The sequence below is a fragment of the Pagrus pagrus genome, assembly GCF_965226575.1.
Source record: "Pagrus pagrus genome assembly, chromosome: 5".
In the NCBI taxonomy this organism is placed as follows: Eukaryota; Metazoa; Chordata; class Actinopteri; order Spariformes; family Sparidae; genus Pagrus; species Pagrus pagrus.
Window position 1 is genome coordinate 25,466,089 of NC_140189.1, and position 19,481 is coordinate 25,485,569.

The 19,481-nt window shown below is 41.4% G+C and overlaps 1 protein-coding gene across 1 annotated transcript in view; it reads left to right on the top strand.

Annotated features, from left to right (window-relative positions):
* Positions 1-5,869: 5,869 nt before the first annotated feature.
* ahnak (AHNAK nucleoprotein) overlaps positions 5,870-19,481 on the top strand; it is a 34,604-nt gene continuing 20,992 nt past the window's right edge. The window contains exons 1-5 of the mRNA XM_084352659.1: positions 5,870-6,116; positions 13,520-13,571; positions 18,746-18,805; positions 18,919-19,075; positions 19,202-19,419. Of these exons, the coding sequence (XP_084208785.1) occupies positions 18,919-19,075; positions 19,202-19,419 (375 nt within the window). The 5' untranslated portion in view covers positions 5,870-6,116; positions 13,520-13,571; positions 18,746-18,805. The remainder of the gene's footprint in view (positions 6,117-13,519; positions 13,572-18,745; positions 18,806-18,918; positions 19,076-19,201; positions 19,420-19,481) is intronic.

A 19,481-nucleotide genomic window follows, 5' to 3' on the forward strand; every position in this document is an offset into this window, starting at 1 on the left:
ACAACTTACAATAGTTAATTTTAGTAGTAGTTGCCTATTGTAAACTAGGGAAGAGGATTAGGGCCACTGTTTTCTTAGAAATCTAGACAATTCATCCTTGCAAAGTACAAGGATTCTCTCTTTTGACCAGATCCTAACCTTTATCAGCTATTTAATTGTTTTTCCCCAACAATTCTGACTTTAAAGGACCTAAATGTAAGAAAAATTGATTTCTGAGCCTCACTCCCAATTGGTCAAAAATTGATGTTTTGGGATGGCGGCTGACCTGTCCTGCAATCACAAAGTGTCATTTTTTTGACGAGTTGGAAATGAGACTCAAAAATCAACTTTTCTTACAAATAGGACCTTTAAACTTAAAAATCTTTAAACCTAAAACTAAACATAAGGGAGATGTCCCAAATAATTTATAACATCCTGTGCATCATGTTTTTTACACAATCAATCCTGTCTTGACTGTCACCAAAAAATAAAAGTAACTTTTTTTCTCTGAACTCCTAGGGGAAAAACAACAACAGAAGGCTTCTGTAGTAAACATGCAGAAAAAAGAAAAAAAACAAAAGATAAGAAATCACCGAGTTATGTTCTCAAATATGTTTTGGAATAAAACTCCTCTATTGTATCCCATGTTCTCATAAATTATCCTGATGACTCATAGAAACAAGCCTCTTACCAAGCACACTGCCTGCATTGTCTGAATTTAGGAAAGAATTTCTGTTAATAATCATGACATTCTGCCCAATACAAGAATTTTCGCTCTTTTGACCAGATCCTAACCTTTATCAGCTAATTTCAAAACTAATGTGAATTCCTTCGGGTTAAAAAACTCCCCTGAAATCTTTTGTCATACTCCTTTGTGTCTGATTAAACTTTCGTTACGCAATCAAATGTGCAACCTCTGCTCATCTGGCTCTCATGCCTATAATGCGCAGAGCCAAGCAGTTGCACAAGGAAATCTGATTTTCAGAAATCATTAGGTCCAGGTGTGGCGTCACTTTTATTAAGTTGTATCACAAGTTACAGTTTTGCTCAGAACGGTGCCGTGTGACTTCCCTTATGCAGACACTAATCACGCATGCACACTCACACGTACGCACACAAGCATAATATGCGGGCAAATACACACAAACACACACACACATTCAACCGTCCAACCCCATCTAATCCTCTGATTTTCCTCTCCTTTACAGTCTGAGCTTCCCTGTTTTCATTGTAGTCATGGGCTGTGAGTCACTGTGCGCCTGAGCCAAGCTATTTGCGCTGGTTCACACTGGCTGACACACCTAGGACCAGGAAACACACCCATTCCCACATATCCTTGTATTCATCAAGAGTGACCTGCCACAAAGTGGTGACAGTCAGACGGGATTCATTTTGTAAAAACATGCACTGGATGTTTCAAAATGATTTGAGACATCTCTCATGTTTAGTTTTATCTCTGTTACGCAATCCGCATATTAGCTGTCTCTTCTACTTATCTTTGCTTACTTAAGGCTATCTACTTATATTGAACTACAACTCCTGCTGTCTATTGATTTAGATTCAATACGGGCGAATCAATGAGTAATAAAGGCTTTTATCTGGGTTGACCCCATCAGTGGAAGAATGAGCTGTTGAGTAACAGTGAAAGGGCATAAACACGTAGTACAGAACAAGCAGTAGCGCTAGTCTTAATTGTGGGGTTTGTCAGGTGGCCAAAAACATTTAAAACCTACAGCAAAGATGTTGAGCAGCACAACGTCCGGACAGACATCTTGCTACGTACATGCTCAAACATAATAGGAGTCGTACGTCTGGAAGCAGCAATTGCTCTAAGCGGAAAGTGTTCTTCAAAGGCAACAACGGCCACACCTCAGAGGCAAGAAGGCAAACATGTATGGAGCTGAGCATACAGGCGCAGCAGCAGGACACTTTTGTGAAGAAGATAATGATCCTTTCTACTGATTAAGCAACGCAGTTCTGTGGCTACAACATGTAACTCTGTAGACACGCATGCAAGGGTTACTTTAAAAATACAACACGTGGACAATATAAATGATCTCTGCCTTCAATAAAATAATACAATAAAACGTAATACAATCAACCCACTCATTCACAGAATGTCTTCAGAAGTTTCTGAGCCCTACAGTAATGTTTTTTTTTATGTCAGGAATTGTTTGACTGTCCTTCAGCACTGTTTATTTAAAACACTGTTGCAGTCCAAAGAGTAAAGCAATACCACACTTCATGCAGAGTTTTTTAGGGTTTTCTGCTTATCTTGCACATGTTTGGGATTACTCCTTCACTTTTATCTCAGCATGCACACAATTACAGATAAATACATGCACACATGCGCACACACACACACACACAAACACTAAGTGGGTCTTCTTTTTGTTGGAGAGCTGCACCCTGTTTTTAAGAGAAAATAAAATCAGAGCTCTCTTGACTCAGGGTGGTGTAATGTGGCAATATTACAGTAGTAATGTGCACATATACGTCTGTGTGCCACGCCCTGTTCGGTCCTTACAAAACCACGCAGTAACTTCCTCTGTGTTTGCTCTGCTTCTTGTATGTTTGCTGTTTCACCTCACCGGCCATGGGTGTAACATGCTGGTAGTGGGGTGTTTCAAGGACGTTCAACATTGATGTGAAAGGTGAAGAACACACATTAACACATGCCTGCACATACATCTGTCCTCTTGCACACACATAACCTAAGTAGGTCATTCCCAACCAGGGGGACTTGTTCTCCAAGGGTTTCTCCTGCCATTAAGACTATAGAGGATTTCAAATAATTAAGGTAAAGAAACACCCTATATGTTTTGTAAAAAATTACCATATTGAGTCACCTGTTAACACCTATACATATCAGATTGCGCTTGAGAGTGTGTGTTGTGCATGTGAAAACTATTAGCAAGGAGGTCTAAACTGTAGAGATAATAAATAAATGGTTTAAATAATCTTAAACCATTCAGAATTCTAACAATGTAATTGATAAGAAGATGCAAAATACTGTAGCTAAAAGTAATGGATAAATGGCTGAAACAGCCAACATAGCGAAAATCACTGGATACATGAAGTACAAAGCTAAATAAATACAACAGCAAAAGAAATGGACAAATGTTAAATACATAGCTAAAGAGATGCTAGCAGATACAGATAGGGTACAAGTAATGATGGTTGAAATACATGCAAAAAGTACTGGATATATGTTTGAAATAGTTAGCTGAACTGATAAACAGTTGAAACAGCTTGGTAAAAATAATGGACAATGGTTGAAATGCCTTGTTAGAAGAAAATGGATAAATTGTGGGAAAAAAAAACAACTAGCTAAAATAAGTTAATAAATAGTTGAAACTGGTAGCTAAGATAATGAATAAATGGCTGAAATACCTACAAGTAATGGATGAATAGCTGAACATCTAGCTATGATAAAACAATTAATGGTTGAAACAGATAGGCCGAGCACACATAATGGATAAATGGTCGAAATAGCTCAAAGTAGGCTAATGGATAAATAAATGGAACATCTAGCTAACATAAAATTTGAAAAAATGGGTGAAATAGATAGCTAACATAAGGGATGAATGGTCAACATAGCTAAACGTAGGCTAATGGATAAATGACTGGAACATCTGGCTAAAGTAAAAAAATGCTAATGTAACGGATAAATGGCTGAAATGTTCAGCTTCTGCTATTCCATGTAGTAGTACTATGAATGCCACCTTAAACAAAGCAACCTAAACATTTTATACTTCAACTGTAAAAAACTATAAATGATATCCACTTGTATGTTAACAGTGTTAAACAACATTTAAAATCAGTTAAAATGGGCACATTTGGGACATGTCAGGCAATGTTGATGAGGGGGTACTTGTGTTTATCTGACAGGGGTGTTGGGGTACAAATACCAAACAAGTCTGTGAATCACTTTTCTGAACTTTTCTTTCCAGTTACGCAACGTTTTCATCTATAAACCCGTAATGTCTCTCCAAAATAATCCATAATCCCAGGCCGAATTAGTTTGAGGCACCACCCTATGACTGTGTCTCAACAGCTCATGTCATTTCTTCTATTCTTTCTCCTCTTCACTGAAACAGATGCACAAATTCAACTTTACCATGTATGTATAACTCTTGTTGTTTTGAGTTTTCCAAAACAAAAGTCAGAGTGGAAAAAATATAGTTTTTTTTAGGCACAGCCCTGTTTGATTTGGCTGACTCTGCCACAGAGCTTGTAGAGACAAAGCCTGTGTCTCAGCGCTGACTGAAACGTGTGCAGCAACAGTGCTGTGAAAGAGGAAACCCCGACACATCATTCAGAAGATCGGGGCTTTAATGTATACTTGAAATACTTGAAAATAACAGTGGGCTGGAAGAGGAACAGTACCTGTGACAATAAGAGTTTCACTGAAAATGTGACAAAGGTAAATTACAGAATCATGCGGGGAGGAGAGTTGGTCTTCCTGCTGATAATTACTGACATTACTGTTGCAACTGCTATTTTCTGAAATGGTGCCTCGAGATAAAAAACAAAACAAAACAATAAATATATAAAGTATGCTTTCAAAATCGAAAAACTCTTAAAACACATTTTAAAACTGCAAACAGAAACAGAATTATGCAACATAAAACATACAGCTGTTACAATTTAGTAGGACTTGGTTCAGGGTGGTCATTGTTTAAAAAAAAAAAGTCTCGTAAATACACTTTGCCTTTTGTATGTAAGTAAAGGACTCACTCCTGAGTCATTTTGTTAATGATCACTTTGTGTCACTTAGTGTGCAGAAGTTTAAATGCTGTAATAACATGTTTATGTCATTGTCCATCATATGATACTCATTTCGTGGTGTGTCGCTCTGTGTACTTCAGTCCTATTCTAAAATTTGAAACGAGAGCTGATGAAAAGCAGTTTTATTTTACTAAAATTAGAATCCCAACAAGTTAAAGGCATACTGTCATTCTTAGGTTATCAAATACCAACGCTTTGGGTTGGTGGCCTGCCAACCCATTGCGTCTGCAGTTATAAATATCTTGGGAACAAAGCTCAACAATCAGCTATCATTCTTGATACAACCTGGGAATAAAACTTTCTCCAGAATCACTGACACTTACAAACGCTCCGACCGCGGGAAAAAATATAAGAAAACAATAAATTACAGGCCGAGGACAGGATACAGACACTGCCTAGTGGATCATACAAGATGACTGAGAGGGTTTACTTAAGTCTATAAATATTTTTTAAGGAAAATCCTGCACGCTAAGGCCAAGAATACATTTTGATTGCTGCTCTTATCATTGTGTAAACTTTTATGCAAGGAAGTTAAAGGCTGCCTCTTGTGCATGGCTGTCAGCTGAGTCTAGTGAGGCGTGTCACTTGCTTGAATAAGCTTTAAACGGTCAACATTTTTCCTCCCAGTTTAAAAAATGATTATTGGCAGCACATACGAAGCAAAAAAAAATCTCCAAAGCGTCAAAAAGGTCTCGTTAGCATGTGCTTTTCTGCTTGAGTGACATACTATATGGCTCAAAAGAGATCTTCTCAGTCACTGCTCTCCGCTCACTTTGACAGTACAAGTACTTCGGATTAAAGCGGTGTCAAAAGCGCTGACTGCTGCATAAATCTTTATGATAAATGTAGGTAGGTAGATAGATAGATAGATAAGGTAGCTATTTCATCTGTCAATTAAGATTTATTTGTATTTTTTGAAGCAGCAGTTACTTCTCATGTTTCATATCATTGGAGCCCTCTGTGTGAAGCAGTGGGTGGTCCCACGGCTGCTGAGAACCACTCCCTCGCACCGGTCCCCTCCCCAGCATTCCCCTCCCTCTGCAAACCAGGAGCCCTACCCAGCTCTCTATCCAACCACTCTGCTCAGCCCAGAGGAGCAGCCACACAGAAAAAAAGAAGTTTAAATCAACTCAGAGACGAGGAGGGAGGGAGAGAGAGAGGGGGAGAAAACGCCCTGGAAACTTGGTTGAACGAGAAAAAGGAAAAAGAGTGACAGAGTCCTACCAGACTTGCAAAGTTGTGAGTGGAAGAAGTGCTTTTCTTGGGCTGGGGAGACGGGGCGAGGGCAAGTTTTCAAGGATGCTCAGGCTGGAGTGAGGCTTCGTGGGCGCACGGACTGCGCACAGGTAAAGATGCACTTTTTTTTTTTCTCAGACTGAAGTGAATGCTCTTTTTGTAAACTGCGTTTTGAACTTTGTTGCCAGTTGTGCTTTGCTCAAAACTTTAACTGTGCTGAAAAGTCACTTATAAAAACTGTGCCAAAGTTGAAAGAACTAAGTTGGAAAAAGTGTCTGTCCAGCATTCCTGTAATATCCCAAACGGCTTGTGTACGGAGTGTGTGTATCAGTGGGGAGACTACAGTGGCTCTTTGTTTTAATTTTATTGCATGTGTCCTGTGGTATCCTACGTTTTTTTCACGGACGTTTTACTGTAGAGAAGCTTTGTATGAGGAAAAAGCATGTATAATTACCTCAGGGTTTTCCTGTGAAGCTGTAAAGTAGCAATGATTCTGTGTGAGTATTGTGATAAGTTTTATAACCGATTTAATATAGCACAGAGGATGAGAAGTGGGTGTGTACCCACAGCCACCACATGAATGCAGAGGACTTGACTGCGCACTTCACTTTTCCTTTCCCTGCACACAAAGGTTGTTAACTGAGGTGCATTTAAGTGCTAAACCCAGAACATAGGGTATGTTTTGGTGATTTTAGGGCTTTTAGAAATAAGAGGTAACACCCAGAGTCACTCTATTTGTATATTGAGCTGACTATTGTGCAACGTGGATCTTCTTTGCATACACATAATCCCTAGCCTTTGGGTTGGCAAACTTTTTTTACAGCACTAGACTATCCCACAATGGTGGAAGCGCAGGGAAAGATAAAAGTCGTGTCTGCCTTGATGTTATCGTTCAGGTGTTTTTTCTTATCTGTCCAACGCCCTTTGCCGAGCCTTAAAAAGTAAAGGTACTTCCCTACGAGAGCCTGCAGCAACAGGCTTGGGTGTGGATTCCTCTCTTTCACGTCCCTCCACCCCGTCCCTTTTTTTCCCCTCCCTCCCTTCTTGCTTTGCTGTCTCCTCACAGAGGCACACCCTTTACTGCCAAAAAAAAAAAAGAAAAAAAACCCCATACATGCTGCGGACGGTCCCTACTAAGGCATCCAAAAGTCCTTCATTGGGTACCTAGGGAGCTCCAGCAACGTAAAAAGTACTGATAAGAACTTTTTTTTCTGTGTTCTAGCATACTGTGTAATTATCAGTCATGTGGAACGATGAACACATCTTATAAGGGCCTTTTAAATGCGGTCTGCTTTTGTGGAATGCGGCGAATCCGTCTGACGCTTCTTGATACGATATGAATCACGTTCTGAACACCTCGAAAAAGTTGGAAATTGTCACTGCTGCTTTGTATTAAGGGATGTATGTTTTCTTATGACTGACTTTTTTAATTTTAATTTTTAAAGTCGTGAGCAGATAGAGAGAGAGATTTCTGTTTCTTTCTTTTACCTTGGGTTTCTTAACCTGGGCTCCCGGCCAGGGTGTGCAGGGGAGGGAGAGGGAGAGGAGAAGGAGGAAGAGGAGGAGGAGGAGGAGGAGGAGGAGGAGGGGAAGACGGGGAGAGAGAGAGAGAGTCAGGGAGTGAGTTAGTGAGGGGGGATGGGCGGGGGGCGAGGAGGGGAGTAATGGAATGTAGTGGTTTGGAAAGACAAGCTAATTGAAACCAGGTTTGAGGCAAAGAGGAGGGAGCTCAGACTTCGCACATTTTAGAGAACGAGAGAAACGTATTTCATCCGCCCCAAAAGTTGAGATGTTTATTTTCCTGCCCGACTTACACCAAAGCGTACATGGCATCTTTCCAGGTGTTGTCACATATAGTTTGGTCTGCGTTTGACACGTGTTTGTTGAAGCTGAGAAAAAGAAAAAAAAAAAGCAGATACAAGATCCAAACCAGACGTGATCCTTTGTTGAATCTCGGTTTGAAAGTCTCTGTGTAAGTTGCCTGTCCTCCGCTGCGCCCTCCTGCCACACCCAAAATCACTCCAGTGCCGTGTGAGGGAGTGCTGCTTTTTGCTCTACTCTGCACAATCTTCTCTACAACGCGCATGTTTAACGCCTTACAGCTGTTGATGCCCGGCATTTCTCAAATTGCTCTTGTCAAGGTGATTGATTGTGATACAGGCTGCTTAAAGAAGGTGAAGAGGTCTTTGGGTAGTAGGTTGTCATTTAAGCTAGACCATGTTTAGAGTTCTTAGCGTTTCAGAAATTCATGTTTTACTTGGCGATGATGTGGCACGGAGCATTGAGTTGTGTTCCTACAGGAGCAGAGTTTAGCTGCAAGCAAGGGGACAAGTTAACACAAACATTAATATATGGAACAAATACTTCAACCGCCAGAACAGAACTGGTTCTTGACTGCCTGCAGCTAAAGCGCATGTCAGTTAACAGGGCTTCATTTGGGCCTGGGGCAGATTCAATTTGTCTAAATACCTCTTCACAAGTGTGACAGCACAGGGGCTTCGTTATGTTAAACCCTGAAGTAATGTAAGGCGGTTGGAATCCCCAAGAAGAAGCTCTTAACGGCCATCGCAGCTGCTGACGTTGACAGTGCACAGTGCCAGTCATGCTGATTTTGTTGCACTTGCCACCCATGTGACAAACAGCATCTTTACTCGCCTGAAGAACAGGACATGCCTCATGACTGTTACTTGTCTTAGCTTGACCGTGTTAAGTTATTTATCACAGCGCTCTACCAGAGCCGCCATATATTCTCACCCCGTTGACTGGCAGCACAGACGAGAGGAGTGGTGTTACTCAGTCGTACCACTGTGAAACGGAAAGAAACTGGTCTCGAGCACACTTCCTCTGCCATTTCCTCATGGGCTTGTTGAGTGGGTGGTTGGAAGGAGGGACAGCGTGGAGAGGCGAAAAGAGGGAGGTGGATGTATTGAATAAGCTGAATGAAAGAAGGGAGGGTGATTGCAATCATACTGTAGTTTATTTTCTTTCACACTAGGCATTCTTCAAAGCCCTCCTGAAGTTCCAGCAGATTAAGTGAACTCCCACTGCACAGATTGGTTCGATAAAACAATAGCAAATTTGTAGATACACAACTGTTCCCGCGGGGGAAGTTTAGTTTTCCTTTTGCTTCAAATAAACCTCTAACTGGAGTGTGTGATTTTCGAGAGTCTTTCGAGGCAATCCACCCAACTGCCACTCCCTTCTCACCCATGCAGTGCTGGTTTGGAATGTTTCAGTGTGTCCTCAGCATGCTCCGGGAAGCACCTATCATTAGCATTTCTTGCCTTGTTGTCGCCAAATAGTGATTTGAGAAGTATGATGAGACAGTCATCACCCCCTTCAGTCCCGCCCATGCACATGCATGCAATTGAGGCTTGTTTATTGTAACTACAAGCCCGGTGGGACTTTGGCAAGCAATGGATTTTTTCTGAAAAAAGGGTGTGAATCATACTTCTGATATGCCAATAACTACTGTTGCCCTGCCAAACATCTGCAGCACGACACAGTCCAAAAACAGTAAATCTTACACAATTGTTGCCATACCTGCCCCACTAACTGTCTGACCTGCACCCCAACCCCCACAAATGCTGTCACGTTGCCCCGTGCAAAGGAATGACACGCAGCATCTGTTACAAAAACTCCAGGCAGCCAAAATGTCAGGGCAGCAGGGCTTGGAATGTAAATTTAGAAATACATTCAGCCTTGTTTAGGTTTTCTTTATCTGGCACAAGATACTCAAGGATGGCACTCGTCACAATCCAGCACTCTCTCTTGCTCTAAACAACTCTGCACTGCTCTGGTGTGGTCTAAATACTGTGTGAAGTGTGAAGTAAATACAATAAATAATAAGTATGAATACATATCCTAACACTGGGGTTATGCTTCAAGTCTCACTTCTCCATATAGAGCATTCTTTTACTATGGTTGCCACATAGCCGTTCTGCTCATTGAACAAATATTTGCATTTATTCTTGTTCAAACAGCAGCTGTAGAAGACCGAAACAAACACTAATGAAGCCACTAAACTGAGTTGAAGGCGGTTACATGACTATGTTATGATGATATGGATATATGTACAAGTCTTGTGATCTCTTATTTGTATGACAGAGCTGTTTAAACTTCACACACTCTCTCTGGTGTAACTAGTTATGCCAGTTTAAAACATTTGCATCCTCAACTTGGATTTACTGCAGCTGTGCTTCTCTTTATCCTTTACCTTACTTTATTAGTTGCTCAATATTCTTGGCACTGAATCTGCCCATGGGCACCACCCCGGGATCACTTCTCATTTCAGAACCTCAGCTACAGCCAAAATGTTTTGTTTTATTTCTGCAAAAATGGCACTGCTGTCTGTTTTTTGGCATAGCCCAATATTACGTAAAATGTGTCAGAGTGATTTACTGGCACGCAACTGCAACAGTTTGTGATGAAGCCTAAGTCCCTAGGAAGACAATGAAAAACTCCCCTGAAAAACTTAGCACATAAGGAAAAAATGGAAGAAACCCCAGGAGAGGAAACTCAAAGTGAGATCCTCCCTTCTTGGATGTCATGGGGTGTAATAGAGAACAATGAGTAATGACAGGAGCCGTGAGTTATCTGGTACTTAACACCTCATACAGCATAGATCCTTTTACTTGTCCTTATATGTGACCATGAGACTTTAATATTATTTACATGAAAATCAAGACAAAGTTGAAATGTGCTCACAACACAACCCCTGCTCTTGTTTGTGATACAGACTTTTCTTCAGTTTTTCCATTTTGTGCATGACTCCTGCCAAAGTCACAATGGTTTAATCAACAGCAGGCCAAGTTGGCGTCAGTGGGCAGGCTTTGGTCTTATGCAGGAATTGTGGTTTGGTTTAGGGCTATGTGGACCCAAGTGCAGAAAAGAACCAGTTATTTTGACGTGCATTCCTTTCATATGCGTCACACATGCATGTCCTATCTGCGTTTTTTGAGGGAAGAGTGAGCCTACGCAGGGGCCTGCTGTATCTCTTGCTGTATTTGTTGTACTAGCTGCGTCAAACTACAATGGAGAGAGAGGAACAGGGAGTCTATTCTGTTGTGACAACATGACTGATTTGGTAACTGCTCCTCTCTCCTTCTTTCCGTCTCTGCACTGAGGCCTTTTTATTTGTTCGTAATCAAATCTTATCACTCACCGGCACTGCTGTGCCTGATTCACTTACAATTGAGCTTTAATCTTTGTCACACTGCTCCTGTTTACTGTTGACTAAATTGATTGGATTTGGCAATCAACCTGATGGATTGACCAAAGTCACTTTGATCAGTTTCCAGCATATGTTGTGGCCTAGTTAAGTACAATCTATGACAAACAGGTATGTGACCTCAGGCATGGAAGGGTGTGGTAGAAATGTATAGCGGTGAGGTGTAGAGTGCTGTTTGTGCATCTACCTGGTGTACAGGTGGTGATGACAATGGTGATATGAGGATGTAAACAGGATCTGTTCCGCTGATCCTGTGCTGCTTCTTAGTGTTCATTTGGGAGTGTGTGTCTCAGAGTGTGAATACCTGACTGAATGTGGTGTTCTTGTTTATTTGAGCAGAACCTGGAGGCTGGGGTGGGTGGTGGGCTGACTGCAGGGTGGTGGGCGCTCAGGCAGGGTGCAGGGTGGGCAGCATAGAATGGAGCTGAACTCAGAGAGAAAGAGGACATTTCTTTGGAGTTAGTCACTGCGGGGAGAGGCCGGGCTGCCTTCCAGCTGGCCTGACGGCTCTATCAAGGAATGTGTGTGACTGGAGGCCTGGGTGGGGCTGTGCACTGAGTTACTCCCTCTGCAAGCACTGCACAGAGGTGAAGCGACGTGATCCGCCTCGTGGACTGCGGCGCAGTATTTCTTCCCTTCCACACCGGCATGTGTTTTTGTTTACTTTCTGTGCTGTTGGTAACCACATTTCACCAACCAGTGTTTATGGGTGTAGTCTCACCAAGGTATCAGTGACAGAAGATTAGGCAACCTATTGCTTATCTTTTGCGTATGTGTACTCAGATAAAGGCATTGTGAAAAGTTTTGCTTGCATGAGATAATTTTTGTTTTTTACAAAATCACATCATCTCTTTCACAGTCAGAGGTCACACGTACACTTTATCTCTATATTTTTTTTTGCATTAGTGATCCAGACAAATTCTCCTTCAGTCCCTTAAGATTTATACTAAAAATGTACCACTGTCACTCAGCCAGCCCTTAACCTGAATGAATTCTGACGCGGCAGAGTCTGATTAATATGTCTCTGTAACAAGAGTATGCGCTAGAGAGTGTACACAGCTGCTGCGGTGCAAGTCTCCCTACACAAATACAATGACAACCACGTGCTGGCAGATATTTATCTCAACTATGTCCCATCTATTTTAGTATAGGACTCGTTCAAAACAGCACTCAACAATAGCACATTCTTAGGCAAAACCTTAAAGCGTTTCACAAGCTTTGCCCCAAGGTCGCTGGTTTTAAGTTTACTCACCTTCTGTTGTATTTAGTGTTAAACATAGGTATTTAAAATCACAGAGTTGAGAAAAGCTTTCAGGGCCTCACAAACAGTCAGTCATTTGGCAGACCTTTCTCCAAAGTAATGAGCAATTTAGTTTATTGAATGTAGGGGACTGGGGAGGGGGAGGTTAATGATGGGGTAGGAGAGCCTGTCTCAGAAGAATTTTTCAGGGGACATGTTCCCACCGGTAGATGCCTGTCTGTACACACATCAGATCTGGTTCTGTTTGTGCTTGGACTGACAAAGAGAAGGCTTTGTTTCACAATATGCCCGTGGGTTGAAGCAATGATCCTAGTAAGTCCTGCAGTGTTTTGGGCTAGTCACAGCGGGTAAAAGTAAGATTGACTTGGAATGTAGAATGACACTCTAATGACGAAGACAGTTGCAACAGCGATAATGTATTGCTAAATTTAGTGATGTAACTGCACATAATTGCTGTGATACTACAGAGGTTTTATACTTTACAGCTTGGCAGTGCAGCCTTGTCAATTCATATCTTTCAAATCTTGGTGGATAATGTGTTAGTGTATCTGTCTTATCTTCTCATTTGCAGAAGTGGGCGCTTGCTAAACAAGTAGCTGGATTTATTTACCCAAAGGGAGTCTTTGCATGACTACTTCCCAGGGTCAATACTGCTACCATAGGTTGGTTAATTATTAAAGACACTGAAGGCTCTGATTGGTCATGGAAGGTCCATTGAGCATGTGCACTAAAATGCCACGAGTAAATCCTGACTGTCAACACAAAATGTGTTGACAGTCATGTTGGGACACACCTCTTAATGCAACGGTGACTCTGCATAAGGAATATGTTGTGCTATCTGTCAATCACCAACTGAAACATGGTGTGATGTTGCAAAACAGGGCAGCATGATACGTGTGGTAAAGGTGTGTTTGGCACCACCCGTGATAACAGTAGAACTTCCTTCCTTCCGTAGAACAGGATCCTTAAATTACTTCTTCTCCTTGTCATTTAAGTAATACTTTATCTTTTTCTGTCAACAGAAGTCAAGAACCACAGCATCTGAAGCCCTTGGCCTTGCTTGAGCAATCTGAGGTAAGTGTCCTGAGACATAATCAAAGATATCCACATCTGTTATTGGTTATGTCAAGGAAAGAAAACCATATTTCTTATGACCCATCACTCCACTCCAAGGCCATCTAGTCAGTGTCACCTTAGAACAGCGTTTTATTATGTGGCTAGACGCCAAACCTCTGTTGGAATGTTTGTTGCAAAGCCTCCTTTGAACCTGGAAGGTCATGCCACTGCCATTCAGCTGTGAAAGGCCTGCGTTGTGGAAACCAGACACTCGGCTGCTTCTGCTCCCTGCGCCTCCTCTTTGCACCCCTCCTTCCTCCCCCCAGGCACCACCTGTTCCGCTCGAACCCCTTTCCCCTTCTTATGAAGCAACCCTGTCAAAAGCCTGCCAAGCTCGCGCTGTTTTAACTGTTTGCAGTCGGCAGCTGCGGTCGGTTGTATTCCTGAGGAGTTGGAGGGAAAGCTTGCAAAAGAAACAACACCAAACCCAAAGCGTATGCAGGCCAATGGCAGGCCACCAGAGAGGCGTATCCAGAAATGATCTGTGGTTGCACTCTAGTTAACAGACACTTTTGTCTGGCTGGCTGTCCTCACATTCCCCCTTTCACATACCAGACCGTAATAAAACATGATAGATAAACAAGCTCATCTGTCTCCTTTTGCCTCATCGGCTCCCTTTAACTCCTCCTCTAAATAAACTAATTTTGCGTGTTCTTTGAATATACTTTTGATGATGTCACAAAGCAAATCTAACGTGACATCAGGGATGTCACTCTCGGGCATTTCGGAAAAATAAAAGGGAAAGAAGTGGTTGATTGTCAGGTTGCCTGATCGCTTTGAGTCACAGAGTGCCTTCCTGTCTTATGATCCCAAGAACAGAGGCTCACTTATTTAGCATCTGTTTACAACAAAAGTCCATATCCAATCATATGATCTGATCAAGTTAATTGTACTTCTGTGCTCTATTTCCAAAGAAGGTTATACTGTTAGGGCACATGCTAAAGTAGGGGGAGTTATATTCAAGACTGAATTTCATAAAGTATGAGGACAGAGTCAGAGTGTAGTCTGTAAACACTGCTGCTGAGGAGAGTATTCTTTGATTCCCCCGTATTTTCATTTCTACTGGTCTGTTTTCTTCCCCCTCTTTCTGTTACCTCATAGGCTAACATTCCACAGAGCAGTTTCACAACCGTTCCTCTCCCTTTCTCACTGACTATCTCGCTCACTTTAATTTTTTATTTTTTTTTACCATTTCCTCTTCTCTCCATCTCCCTCCCTCTCTCTCTCAGTTCCTTCCTTCCCTCCTATATTGCTGTGAGCCTCAGCTCCTCCCTGCAGCTTGCTGCCCGAAATATGTCAAAGCTGTGAGAACAAGGACAGCTCAAATAGTTCACTCTCCATCACAGAGAGCCCCAGAGCGAGTGTAAACTGTGGGAGGAGGAAAATAAGTTTGAATATGAAAGGCAATTATGTATGAAAATAGATAGATGCATAGGGAAGGAAAGAAAGAAAGACAGTAGAGTCCTGAGGTTGTCTGTTTGATTGAGAGATAGAGAAATGAATGAGAAAATAATTTGTCCTTGCCCTTGTTTCTGAATCTGAATCCAGCCAACAATAATATGTGCTTTGCTTGAGATTTAAAATGCTTTTTATTCCCTGTCCCTCTCTCAAACATTGTTTCTACGCGCGAGTTTGTCAGCTATTTTTGTCTGTATTCATAAACTAAATGAAAAGGGGAGATGGATTTGTAAAATGAGCCGCATTCTGGCCCGTGGGGAAAAATTAGAAATTCTTATGTTGTTCTCTCAGGCTGGGATCAGAGGGATCCGTTTGAGAAATTGTAACTGGTGGTGTCAGTTGACCTTTGTGGTATTTGATCTACATGAGTTAATTGGGTAAACTGCCTTGTTTGACCCCTCCATACTCACACATTTCAACTGTGTTTGATGCATATAATGTTGCTGATACTGTGAGGCTTGAGGTCTTGATAGATTCATGTTACTTGCTTCAGTAAAGTCACACTGACAGAGACAATAAGCTAGAAAGGCAGGGAGGAAAGAGAGAGAGAGCGGGGTATCAGGTTGTAGATTCCTGCAAGTGGTTGGCGTCATCTTTGGCATAAACACCATCTGTAGCTCTGGTATTATCACTCTCAGTGGCCCTGGCCCTTGTTATTTAGTTCTGAGAGTCTGCGAAAGGCTATTTTAGAGAGAGAGCTTTATATTACCTCAAAGCATTGCAAGCATTTTCCCGTATTCCCAATCAAGCAGGACCAGTCTATTTATTGACTTGCGTTAATTGGTATATGGCCTCCAGTGTGTCCTTGGACCGGGTCCAGCAAACTAGGAAGACCAGTTTGCAAAAACACTCTTGTATTCCAAACTCTCTGTTTATTGCGTCGTCTTCTAAACTTCTCATTTGTTCAAAATACTGCATATTGGCAGTGTGGCAAGAGTGGCAGACGGCCGTTGACTGAGTGATGCTTGTTAACAGACCCCGTTGAAACAGCTGTTTCTTTATCTTTGCCCCAGCAGCTTGTTATCTTGCAGAACAGTGGGGCAGCTTCAGTGAATGGGGAATGGGTCTGTGGTATACTGGTGTAATTATGTTATTTACAGTGGTGCAAAATAGTATGGAAGAATGTTTAAGTGTGATTTTTAGTGATTATTTCTCAGATTGACCATATTCTGTCTGATAATTAAAAAAAATGTGAGAATGTAAAGCCAGGAGAATTAATCATAAGATGTTTTTTTCTCATAGTTTTTCTTACAAGAGAAACTTTTTATTCAGTCCTTAAACTAATGTTTTCTGATCCAGCTTTACAATTACAATCCTAACAATGCATTCTTCCTCCCAAAAAACTTGTTAGCGGCTAGCTGGGTCAAATTCTTATGAGCTGTCATATCTTATTATATTTTCAAGTATATGTGAATTAAATGGTCACGCACAGCTTGTTTTGCATCATCCCAGCAATCTGATTACATGACATTACCTCAAATAATGGTCCTGGTCTACCTATCTCAGTGTCAAGAGAGACCCCCCACCTCACCTCCAACGTCTTAGCTGACAAACATGAAGTTGTATCTTGTAATGCTCTGAACAGGTATACAGCAGTGATGCTACCAGTAAAAATCCTCCAAGCTTCCTTTCCAAGCTGGTCTCTGGTCCACCCCATAAAAACACAGGCAACCAGTCACCACTATGACTCATATCCTGTTTCTTTGTGCCATCCCGTGGATAAGCTTTTGCCATTTATACTGGCTGATTATAGACAAATAGACAATTTGCTGAAACCTACCGAATGACTGCACAGTTTAATGTGGTGAGCTGAACCAGGCAACAGCAGAATGGTTTTCATTGAAATGACTGTGCTCATACAGCTTTGTCACAGTGCAATATCTATCAAAAATGTAAAAAAAATAAATGCTGTACTATCAAATATTGACTGGTTGCACTTGGTCTTTGATCAAGTCAAATGCTCAAGCAGTGGATGATAATGCAGCACACAGAATGACCTTGCCTTTTTAAAGGAAACGATTTACCAAAGCAATTTGTGCTGTTTTGGATAGCATACTGAATGTCTAGATTCTCTATAGTCAGTGGGACCTCTGGAAACTGAATTGTTGATTAATGAAATGAACTATTAAATGGCTGGATGGCTGTAGTTTAGGTAGTAGAAATCATCTGTTAATGTTAAGGTTGATGTTTTGATCCATGTGTCGTCAAGTACATGCAAAGTATCTTAGAGCAAGACTTTGAACACAACATTGCTCCTTACGTGTGTGTATTTAAGGGAAACATATCACTTTGACACATGGCTCAGACTGTGTTGTGTAATTGAGTGTGTGGGTTGTAGAGAGTTTGGTATTAATGAAACAATGGGTTGTCTGTTTCAAAGAGGAGAGTGGGTAGGACAAGTCAGCATATTTGAAGAGGCAGGTCTGAGAATGATGTAAACAAACCTTATTATCTTTGCGAAATTTGCAAATGAATAAATAAAAAACTACGCCTGCCTGTAAATTGGCCCGATATGCACTGATAGAAAAATATAGTGAATTGTTGCATCATTGTTTTCTTACTGAAAGCGATCGTGCATTATGGCCAGCAATATCTAGTAAAGTTTTCATGTCACACAAAACGCTGGATGCTGTCACAGCAAACTTGTAGACATTTGTGAGCGTGTTTGTGTGTGTGTGTCTGTGTGTGTGTCTGTGTGTGTGTGTATTTGATGGGGGGGTATATTTGTTTATAAAAGTTGGCGGGAGGGGGGTAATTTGTTTTGAATTGTTTTCATTTTAGTGTTATGGGAATATGTGTATTCATCTTTTTGTAAATTTAGCAACTGTTTTTAATTTGTGGATGTTCCATCTACCTGCCCAGGGACTAGGGTGGAAAATAGCAACTTGCTAAAACCTGGTGCAATGCATCTCTCCTTGTTATACGCAGGGTTAATGTTTTATTGTGCACTGTCCCTGTTCAAATAAAAGAAATAACATAACATAAAGTCTAATGGCCACAGCCAATAAATTACATGATATGTGCTTTTGTATTGCTGAGTGCACCTTATAGGTCATCAGTTTTGTGAGGCAACGATGGTCATGAATACGATTACAACAAATACTGTGTATGGTAAACCTAGATCGAAACTGATATGTAGCTATCATGAATAAACCAAATAGGAAGTTTGATGTGCATTGTGTGTATGAGCATCTACAAATGTGCACTTGTTTCAGTACTACTGTTTGTGGGTATGAATTTGTGTTATAAAGAGAGGGCCTGCGCTAACGTTTTGATTTATGTGTTACTGTGCATTTTCTGCAGCTCTGTGTGTGTTTTCATAAGGCAAGGCCTTACAAAGCTTTAACCATCATTGTTCTCGCTATTGACTTTGGAGCTCGGGTGTACACACAGGATTGGGCTTCTTGCCTCAAGGCAGGGTGTGGTCTGACTCCAACCAAATTTCCAAAACACAGATCACCCAGGAGGGAGTTGTTTTGGGGGGTTAGAGACTGTGTTGTCTGAAAGGGTTTAACACCACCTAGTGTTCACCATTGGGTCTACAAGCCAGACCCACTTACTGAGAGGGGTTGGTACATGTTTACTAAATGAAAAAACATTTTGTCTAGAATAAAGTGATGCATTGTTGATAATGATTATGTCTCAATAGTGATAATTAACTTTTCTTCATGCAGGAAAACCAAGATAGAGTTTCCATCACACCAGGGCTTTAATAGAGGACAGCGAAAAACAAGGTATTTTAAAGTTAAAGTCACAATAAATCCCTTGCACATCCTCGCATATAAGTTCTTGCGGAGTGCCTTTTTTCTTTATCTTATACCCATTATTTGTATGGTTATGTTTACAGATGGCTGAAGAGGAAGAAACTAGGGAGGTGCTCTTTCCAGACTGGGAGGGTCCAGACAAAACTGGCCTGACCATTGAGCAGACAACTGGAGGAGAGATCTTTGTTAAGGAGGTGAAAGGAGAGTCACCTGCAGCACGGTCTGGAAAAGTATATGAAGGTATCAAGTTGGATTTTTTCCACAAATCGTCCAGTATGAAATATGATTGGTTTCACCTACATGTTGACTAATCTCATGTATTCTTAACATACTTTTTTTGTGCTGCTGTCTCTACTTGATTCTTAGGTGACCAGATAGTAGGCGCCACTGTCTACTTTGACAACATGACCTCAGAAGAGACAGCTGAGCTACTGAAGACATTGAACCGCCACAAGGTTGGACTGAAACTACAAAACAAATCCCCTTGCTGCTCACCCCTGAGCACACCATGTCGTTCACCAATAGGGACCCTGACGTGGGAAGGGAAGACCCGGTTTGGAGGTTCCAGTCCAGACATTATCCTTGTAAGTTTTTAAAATTTTATAATCACTGATTTGTTTGTGGGGAAGCTACTGAAAAAAACACA